Consider the following 9,901-nt stretch of genomic DNA (forward strand, 5'->3'; position numbering starts at 1 on the left):
GAACGTCATGTGGTTCTGTCTTCATGTATCCAGGTGTATCCCTTGAGATCATTGATCTCTTTTTCAACCTGCTCAGTAGGTTCCACATGAAACAACAACCTCACCTCCTTTGCCCCCACAGAGGCGGGGCTCCAGGTGATAGACGGCCCCCGCCTGCAGGGGGTCCTCCAGCTCAGACAGGCGTCCATTACTGTGCACGTAGAAATCTGCAGATGAAGAAAGTCCCTACACACACACACACACACACACACACACACACACACACACACACACACACACACACACACACACACACACACACACACACACACACACACACACACACACACACACACACACACACACAACACACACACACACACACACACACACACACACACACACACACACACACACACACACACACACACACACACACACACACACACACACACACACACACACACACACACACACACACACTTTGCTGTTTTGTCCATAACACCCAATGAAAGAACTCAAGGTGTAAAACTGTTTAAATATTTTACAACATGTTAAGCCGCTATGAAGCTATGATGAAGCTAGGATGAAGCTATGATGAAGCTAGGATGAAGCTAGGATGAAGCTAATATAAAAAATATATTTATTTCACAGTTTCTGATTATCAGTTAGAAAATAACGACTGTGAATGTGAGGATTTTAGTTTAATTAAATCTTTATTTCAGATGAAAGTTCAGTCAGCTGTACACAGAGGTGAGTACATCTACTCAAGTAATGAACTAAAGTACACATTTGAGGTATTTGTACTGCAAGTATCTCCATTTTATACTACTTTATACTTCTACTCACCTCCATTTAGCAAGCAAATATTGTACTTTTTACTACATTTATTTTACAGATGTATTTACTAGTTTCTTTACTCCTAATACCTTTAGAAAGTGTTCCTAATATTACTTATATGTATAATAAAGTTGAATCTTGCAGTACTTTGACCTGAAAATGAGTATTTCTACAGGGGGTTTAGTACTTTAACTGAAGTAAAGAATCTGAATCCTCTGATATTATAATAGATCATAAATATGTGTTGTTGTAAATAAACTCGTCAACACAGGAGCATCTTTAGATTGAAAGCTACTGACGCTGTTAGCTGCCTCTTTAACACAAGCATCTCATCCGAGTTAACGCCATCCGATTGATCCTTATATATATATATATATATATATATATATATATATATAATTATCTTTATCTCAACGTTGAGAGTTCCCCTTCAGTTCGTCCTGTTTCTGTTTGTTTGTTAGCTACCGTTAGCTCCTGAGCTACCATTAGCTCCTGAGCTAACCCATTTCTCCCCGTTTATGTCTGTTTCTGTTTCTCCTCTTGTAGTTAACTCACCTGTTGTTGTAAGAACCGGGTCAGCACCTCTCTGACCGGAGACCCGTCCGGAAACACCCAGGAAGAAAAGCTGAATCTCGGAGAGCTGACGATCACCTCCATGTTAGCTTCGCTGTTAGCTTTACTTAGCCGCTTGCTTTAGCCCTGTAGTTAAAGTGAGAGCCCAGGGCGCATGCGCAGCTTCTTCTGAGCTCAGCCAGTAGCCGTTAGTATATTCTCTTCACTTATCTACGCTCTGCTGCTGTAAAACCGTAAAGGTCCCGGGCGGGACAGACAAAGGAAAACCGTTCTAGTTCTGGTTCTGGTTCTAGTTCTGAAGTCCCTATATTTGAGTTAAATGAATCTGAATCTCCTCTGCAGTACCGGAAGAGCAGCCAGGAGGCGCCCAACGTCTCTTCTCTACCGGAAGAAGTTCCCGTGCTGTTTCCCCTCAGTGAAGACAACATGGCGGCGCTGTGGAAGGTTGTCTCCCGGAGCTCAGTCCCGTCCTCCGGGGTCCTCTGGTCCTCTCTCCCCGGATCCAGAGCTTCTCTCCCCGGATCCAGAGCCTACAGCTCGGACAGACCGCTCGGCTTCGCTGCTGCCTTCGACCTGCACTCCTCTCTGCGGCAAGACAAGACCTCCAAGTGGGTATAACAAGACCTCCGAGTGGGTATAACAAGACCTCCGAGTGGGTATAACAAGACCTCCGAGTGGGTATAACAAGACCTCCGAGTGGGTATAACAAGACCTCCGAGTGGGTATAACAAGACCTCACAGTGGGTATAACAAGACCTCCGAGTGGGTATAACAAGACCTCACAGTGTAGTATGTTAGAGTACAAGTACTCATAGTGTAGTATGTAAGAGTATAAGTACAAGTACTGGTAGTTTAATAAGTACCCTCTCTCCCCCAGCAGCAGTTTCCCCCAGCTGCTCATAGTGTAGTATGTATAAGTACTCGTAGTATAATGTACTCTCTCTCTCTCTCAGCAGCAGCAGTTGCCCCCAGCTGCTCATAGTGTAGTATGTATAAGTACTCGTAGTATAATGTACTCTCTCTCAGCAGCAGCAGTTTCCCCCAGCTGCTCATAGTGTAGTATGTATAAGTACGCGTAGTATAATGTACTCTCTCTCTCTCTCAGCTGCAGCAGTTGCCCCCAGCTGCTCATAGTGTAATATGTATAAGTACGCGTAGTATAATGTACTCTCTCTCAGCAGCAGCAGTTTCCCCCAGCTGCTCATAGTGTAGTATGTATAAGTACGCGTAGTATAATGTACTCTCTCAGCAGCAGCAGTTTCCCCCAGCTGCTCATAGTGTAGTATGTATAAGTACTCGTAGTATAATGTACTCTCTCAGCAGCAGCAGTTTCCCCCAGCTGCTCATAGTGTAGTATGTATAAGTACTCGTAGTATAATGTACTCTCTCTCAGCAGCAGCAGTTTCCCCCAGCTGCTCATAGTGTAGTATGTATAAGTACTCGTAGTATAATGTACTCTCTCTCTCAGCAGCAGCAGTTTCCCCCAGCTGCTCCGCCAGTCCCCCCTGGTGCAGCTCGGTCCGGCCCGAGGGAAGGTGGTGGTGGGCAGGGTCTTCCATGTGGTGCGGGACGACCTGTACGTGGACTTCGGGGGGAAGTTCCACTGCGTGGTGAGGAGGCCCTGAGGAGGGAGACAAGCTGCAGAGAGGCAGCAGAGTCCGGCTGAGGCTCATCGACCTGGAGCTCACTGCCAGGTTCCTGGGAGCCTCCAGTGACATCACCCTGCTGGAGGCAGAGGCCGTGCTGCTGGGCCAGCTGGACCTCAAGGGGGACGAGAACCCGTACCTGAAGGAGGCAGAGGCCCTGCTGCTGCGCCAGCTGGACCTCAAGGGGGACCAGAACCAGGACCTGAAGGAGGCAGACGCCCTGCTGCTGGGCCAGCTGGACCTCAAGGGGGACCAGAACCAGGACCTGAAGGAGGCAGACGCCCTGCTGCTGGGCCAGCTGGACCTCAAGGGGGACCAGAACCAGGAGCTGAAGGAGGCAGACGCCCTGCTGCTGGGCCAGCTGGACCTCAAGGGGGACCAGAACCAGGACCTGAAGGACAAGGACCAGGACCTGAAGAACAAGGACTGAAGGACCTGGATCCTTTGTTTGTGGACTTTAAGCTTCTCTGTGAACCAGGAGAAGACTGGACTCATGTTCATTCATTATCATTCTATAATAAATATCTTTATATGAACAAAACCTTTATTCCTTTTCTGTTCCTCCACATGACCTCAGAACGTGATTATTATTATTGTGATTATAGAAATGTGTTTTTATGTGATTGTAGTTATTACATGTGCAGCACTTTGGCCCGACCAAACATCGCTTTTAAATGTGCTTCATAAATAAACCCTGATTTGATTTGTTGAGCCCCGAGCCTGTTTTTCAGGTCTCAGGCTCTAAATGCCATTCCCAGAACAAATGACCATATCTTCCCTTCTAAAAGGGTTAAATTAATAATCTTTTTTCTCAAAGTAATGATAAACCTGTGAGCTGGATGTAGAAAAGTCAGAATCAATATAGATGTTTTTTATTTTAAAGAAAATTCAGATTTTACATAGTAAAAAACTGTAAATTATAGTGTCCGTCCAAACATTATTTTGTACTTATAGTGAAAACCACCCTTGGATGATGGGTTAGTAGACTAAAAGCTTTAGGAATCCAAAGTACAACATATAATAAGTACCCTGTATCAAGATTGATGCAAAACAAGTGAAATTTGACCTTTTTAGAGAGATTTAGCCAAAAAACCCCACTTCTGGGGTCATTTGGGTGGATTTGACCTATCTCTGGCCTCCCTTGCTCGATTTTGATGGTTGACACCTCTTTCTGACCGTTAGAGCCAATAGAATCGAGGGGGGAGTTCCTAAAATCCATCTAAACATCACCCATTGGTGAATGAGTGCTGCGCAGCCAGGATGCCCCACAACCGGAAGCTGCGATACACTCTGGTGTCTATCATTAGCAGCTAATATTAATTCTCCGATTTTTACATAAAAATTGAATTATGGATTATCAATAATCATTTCAAAGTGACAGACACATTGGATTAACCTTCAGCAGCGTTTTTATCGTTTTACGTGTTGTGATGTCTGTGTTTGCTTCCCCTGTTGCGAGTTCTGATCGCTCAGTGATGATACTAATACCTATAGAATCTGTGGAGTCTCAGCTTTAATCGGCTATCTTGTTTGTGCAGTTACGATCAGTAATAAGGGCATTTTTACCTTGAGTTCTGTGCTAAGTGCGTTAGCATTTTTTCGCTCAGGGGTCATTTAGACGCTTCTTGTGAGACTTGTGTTTTGTTTTGGTAAAAAAGGTTCATATCGTCAGTTAGCTGAGTTTCTTCCCGTTAATCTGGTAAATCAACATCATCTTCTGCTTCTTTGTTTTTCACTTCTCTTATCAGTTGTGAGTTCTGATCATACAATATTAAAGGTCCAATGTGTAGTATTTAGAGTGATTTCATGTCAAATATGGAATATGGTATTCATGATATTCTTATCCTTTGTGCACAATCCCCTCAAACTGAGAGATGTTGTGTTTTTATATCTACACAGGGAGCTGGTCCTCCTCGAGGAGTCCACAAGCGCCTTTGTGTTTTTACAGTAGCCTATAAAGTACTAAGTAGCTATAGACAGGGCCTGTTCTACCTGAAGCCACTCTGCAACACGCGTGGAGATGGAGGAGTGTGCTGAGGGTTTTTTAATTTGATGCAATCTTTAAGCTCACTAGATGCCGCTGAATCCTATAGTGTGTAGCATGTGTTGTTTGTGACAAAAAGATGAATGACATACAAATACAATTATTTTGCATTGAAGAAATAACATTGTCTGGTAAAACTGAGCATATGACGGTGTTTGCTTGTGTTTTCTTCTATGAGTCCTTAGGGAACTGTTCACAGAGAAAGCAGCGGAGTCGTCAGGTCATGGGGTTATCCTTTGTTCTATCAATGCTTCAGTTATCAGCTGCTGCCCCATTACAAGCTGTTCTGAGAGTCGCTCAATACTCCATTCTCTATTCTTCTTCCTTTACAGAAGAAAGCTGGCAATCCTTTTTGTATCCTCAATAGAGGTCAAGTTTCTCCTAAGAACGAACGGATGAACAGATTCTTATTCCTTTGACATTGCAGTGCTGTAAATCAAAACTAAGAAGTCTAAAGACGTTTTCTTACACTTTAATCGTTCATGTACCATCACAGTCCGACTTACGCATGCACACAAAATACACAGAAGGCATTAAGTTGCTATAATCAATTTATTGCAAAGGCTGCTACCTTGTTGTTGAATCATGTATTTCCACAAAATCCATTTGCACCTTTTGTTTGTTTTCAATCAGACAAGTCTCTACAGGGAAATACACACTTATAAACGATCAATCATGTGTTTACACAGACTTGGCCAGACCAATTGTCTGAGTGCTGGAGTCAAAGATGGCATAGTACTGCCTGATGAAGACATCTCCCAGGATCCAGAGCTGTTGGCCACCCTGGCCAAAGCCAGTGCTGCAACCGTAGGAGCTCTGTGGAGAGACAACAGAACATGTATTTACATCACCCAGAATCTCATGATATTGTTGAAAAAGGTTTCTGTGGCAGTGATTCCAGCTGACCTGAGAGACGTAGGCAGATGCAGGGATGGTGAAGGCGTGTCCGTTGAGGGTGAAGGTGACCTCAGGCATGCTTTGGATGTCCCGGCAGTTCACTGTAGCCTGCAAGAAGAAGGTCACACATAACGCTGAGTATCGTGTAGTTGTATTCATTGGTATTTTCCAGGTTTCTAGCTAAAGCAAGTATAAGTCCTGCCTAATTAGTTGTATTGGAGAGTTTTGACGTCAGAGCACTAAATGTCTGTTTACTCTGGGATCAGAAGATAGGGAAAATGTACTTCAAATGTTACGGTCTGATGGTATGACTCACTTCTCCGTACTGGTTGGTTGAGGCTCCAACCCGGGAATTCATGCTGCTGATGTCACTGTTTGGGCCAACGATCAGGGAGGTACCAGTGTCAATGATGGCCTGGCAGCCACCAGAGCAGGCTACAGTCTGTCCATTGATGGTAACACTGTGGAGGAAGAACAGGAGACGATCAAACTAGGAGGCTTTTTGCAACTCACGCTTGTGGTTAGTATTTTGTTTCTGTTCCCTTTGTACCTGTCCATGTTGATCTGCCAGTAGGTGGCAGAGGACAGAGGGATCCAGGCGATTTCTCCAGTGTAGTGGCTGCTGTCAATACCACCGAAGACCACCTCACTGCCCTGTGCACTGTTGCTATTAGAGGAAAAAACAAACAAATGTCAATACATGAATTCAATGTCACATGAACTGACATACTGCCAACTAACAGATGTCCACCCAGTTTCAATACCTGCTCAGGTAGACAGAGAACAGGGGCTGAGACACAAGTCGCTCCTTGACCATCATGTCAAAGACAGGCACGACGTCGTCAGAAGCGATGGTCTGGAAGGCCAATCCCAGGATGCCATCAGCCGCCATGTGAGCCAAGAAGGCAGCCTCTGTCTGGCTGAGTCCAAACACCTGGTTGGCCACAGAGATGCCGCCCACCTGGATACACAAGACAGCTGTCAGTCACAGTTCAACAGACCACAGAGTCATGCCTGTTGGAAGTCCAAATAGACTTTGCATTTTGTTCCAGGGCAGTTGGTTACCTCAACAGTGTCACTGGCCAGATATCCAGTCATGCTGCCGGTGCCGTACTGGATGGACAGAGGCTTGTTTCCCCATTTGAAAGTACTGGACTCCTTTGGGTTGAATTTACGGTGGTTCTCTGCAGAGGAATGAGGTCTTTGTCAAATGTTATGTAAATCTCTAGTAAGTAAAACAACTTCAAATACTGCATTACAAGTTGAATTCTTAAAATCAAAATGTTACCTCAGAAAAGCACAGACTTATTTAGAGTGAAATGTACTTTCAAAGATAGAACTGATGTTGCACAATGGCTCCTGTCAGTGAAATATAATCATACTGCTGAGTTACTATTACGGTTGCATTACTTTGTATGTTGCAGAAGTGAAAGAACCTTCAAATTGTTCTTACACACAGTACTTGAGTAAATATAGTTACTTTCCACCACTGTGTAAAGCACTATCCAAAAGCTTGAAGCATATGATCCAACTCTTAACAGCGTTGGTCCCAGTAACACTTACGGCAGGCCTGGCTGGAGCAGTACACTGAAGGGATCCACAGGTTGGAGGATCCGGTGTCAAAGATCACGCTGAAGGACTGGGGAGGGGTGCCGATGGAGATCACACCATAGTATGAAAGCTAGAGGGACACAGAGCACACGACAAATCATCATGCACTGGACTTGATATTTAGCACAAAATAGTTATGTTGCCGCCACAGAAAAATAGGTCAGTGATTTTTATTTTGTACTTAACATGAAATAGATGCTACATGCTTGAAGAGGCTAACTACTTCATAATGGTGGTCTCTGGTCTGGACTCACGTCAGCATCGTTGGTCATAGACTCAGTGCCACTCTGGTAGAACTTGGCCATGGGGTTGTATGGATGCTCCTTTCTGTACTCCTCCCATATTCCTTCCTCCTGCAGGGCTTCCCTGGCAGTCTTTCCCTTGATCAGGGGAATCCTGTGCTCATAAAGGTGAATACAAAAAGAATCAGCAAGTTGTACAAATGTCCGGGACTTTAAACCCGGAGAAATAAGAAAGTAAGCTCTGCTTTAAGCTTTGTGCAAGTTTGAAAGGTGTGATAGCTCAAAGCAAGATAGCCTGTGGATGTACCCTCAGGAATACTAGATGGAGAGATTGCCTTTCACATTTCAGCCTATTCATGTGTAAAATGTCAAAGAAATTCAACCAGCTAGGCAGGACTTACTTGTGGAAGCATTCGGCGAAAGCCACGAGGGCAGACAGGACCAGGAGCAACTTCATCATGTCACTTTATGTTATGTTCCAGTGGCAGAGCCTTTATATACAACAACTCAAGGCTGTGTTTCCAAATGCCCTTCCACGTGATGTGATATCATGAATCAGCTGGAGATAAGAAACTGTTCCCTTTTATCAAAAAGCAAATACCCCGTTAAACAAATGAACAATGGAAACTTTGCTGGAATTCCTGTCAGCAATTTACTGTAAGATGAAGTATGTTCTCTGTCGTTTGTATATTCTTTAAATAATCACAACTATCAGGAAATATGATTCTGAAAACAGCGCTTTTTTGCTGTTTCTATTATATTACTGAAGACTAACCCTCCATGGAAAAGTAACGTCACAGAGCTAAGGCTGATCTCTGCAGTGTCATTTCATTTCTCTTAATTCATGAAGTTGAAAAGTTAAGCACATACTTTTCTTCAAAGGGAACTTGTCAGTTTGACTTCTATTAACTGACAAGGCGTGTGGCGCAGTGGGTTAGTGCGTTGGTGTTCAGATCAGGGGGTCACAGGTTCAAACCCCACTGCAGTCAGCATGTCGTTGTGTCCCTGAGACACTTCACCCCAAAGTGCTCCTGTGGGGATTGTCCTCAGTGTTGAGTCTGTGAGTCGCGTTGGATAAAAGCGTCTAACAAGTGACATGTGACGTCATTGGATTATATTAATGGCAAAACAAATGTATAATAGATACAGTGCACAATGAATGTGTTGACATCGAGATTGAGCCATTTGATATCCAGAGTTTCTGTTTGACATTGAGATGATAACCAGTGTGCTAAGGTTGATCTTTTGTCATTTCATTTCTCTTAATTCATGAAGTTGAAAAGTTAAGCACATACTTTTCTTCAAAGGGAACTTGTCGGTTTGACTTCTATTATCACATCATTGGATTATATTAATGGCAAAACAAATGTATAATAGATACAGTGCACAATGAAGCCAGAGTTTCTGTTTGACATTGACATGAGGTGAGCTAAGGTTATTTGATAGCAGTAACACACAAAAGAAATATAGTACTATTAAAGTGGTAACAACATGTTGCAACCCAGAACATAGTTTGACTTTAACTGCAAAGTTTGTTATGTATCATATTTTCATAGTTTATTCATTCATTATTTGAATAAAACAATACAAAGGTATTATTCATATTAGCTTCCATAACATTGGGTTTCACAAATGGAGCTTTTGCCACAGCTCATAATGTAGCTGGTGATTATTGTGTAATTCAATCCATTCAAAACATGTAACCTTTTTCTTGTCTTTAATAATAAGATATTTAAGTAATGATGTTGTGAAGTTATTTTTTTGTAACTTAATTTTTATTATCAGGTTTTACAGGAAAAAAGAACACAGATATAGAGAGGTATTATAGCAAGTACATCAGATACAAGTATACTTCGGGACAATGGTAGATTTAGCATACAATACCTCAAAGTAACATACTTATCCCAACCCTCTAGTTAAGCTAGAGCAGGGGTACTCAAATACAAATCTTAAAGGTCCAAATTGTTTCAATAATACAAAGGTCCGTTTATTACGGTCATTCAAACTTTTAAACAATTGCAACAAGATTCTTAACACGAGGTTGCAAAAACAAAAAGTCTCTGTCTGCA

At 43.0% G+C, this 9,901-nt stretch overlaps 3 protein-coding genes across 3 annotated transcripts in view; 1 reads left to right on the top strand and 2 right to left on the bottom strand.

Moving 5' to 3' along the window:
• Positions 1-1,737, bottom strand: part of sde2 (SDE2 telomere maintenance homolog (S. pombe)) — a 16,667-nt gene extending 14,930 nt beyond the window's left edge. The window contains exons 1-2 of the mRNA XM_034149599.1: positions 1,375-1,737; positions 105-225 (exon numbers count right to left, since the gene is read on the bottom strand). Coding sequence (XP_034005490.1) covers positions 105-225; positions 1,375-1,476 — 223 coding nt within the window. The 5' untranslated portion in view covers positions 1,477-1,737. The remainder of the gene's footprint in view (positions 1-104; positions 226-1,374) is intronic.
• An 81-nt stretch (positions 1,738-1,818) lies between these two features.
• Positions 1,819-3,579, top strand: mrps28 (mitochondrial ribosomal protein S28). Its single transcript, XM_034149604.1, is given in 3 exon segments — positions 1,819-2,000; positions 2,861-3,013; positions 3,015-3,579. Coding segments are annotated over 3 exon segments (789 nt in total). The 3' UTR covers positions 3,469-3,579.
• Positions 3,580-5,587: 2,008 nt separating this feature from the next.
• On the bottom strand, positions 5,588-8,292 carry LOC117497616 (pepsin A-like). The gene is made up of 9 exons (XM_034149600.1): positions 8,234-8,292; positions 7,845-7,986; positions 7,543-7,660; positions 7,045-7,163; positions 6,744-6,940; positions 6,530-6,646; positions 6,296-6,440; positions 5,989-6,087; positions 5,588-5,898 (listed from the first exon to the last, which is right to left on the bottom strand). The coding sequence occupies exons 1-9, from the start codon at positions 8,290-8,292 to the stop codon at positions 5,764-5,766; spliced, it is 1,131 nt and encodes a 376-aa protein (XP_034005491.1). The 3' UTR covers positions 5,588-5,763.
• Between the last annotated feature and the right edge of the window lie 1,609 nt (positions 8,293-9,901).

The sequence above is a fragment of the Trematomus bernacchii genome, unplaced genomic scaffold (genome assembly GCF_902827165.1).
Source record: "Trematomus bernacchii unplaced genomic scaffold, fTreBer1.1, whole genome shotgun sequence".
In the NCBI taxonomy this organism is placed as follows: domain Eukaryota; kingdom Metazoa; phylum Chordata; class Actinopteri; order Perciformes; family Nototheniidae; genus Trematomus; species Trematomus bernacchii.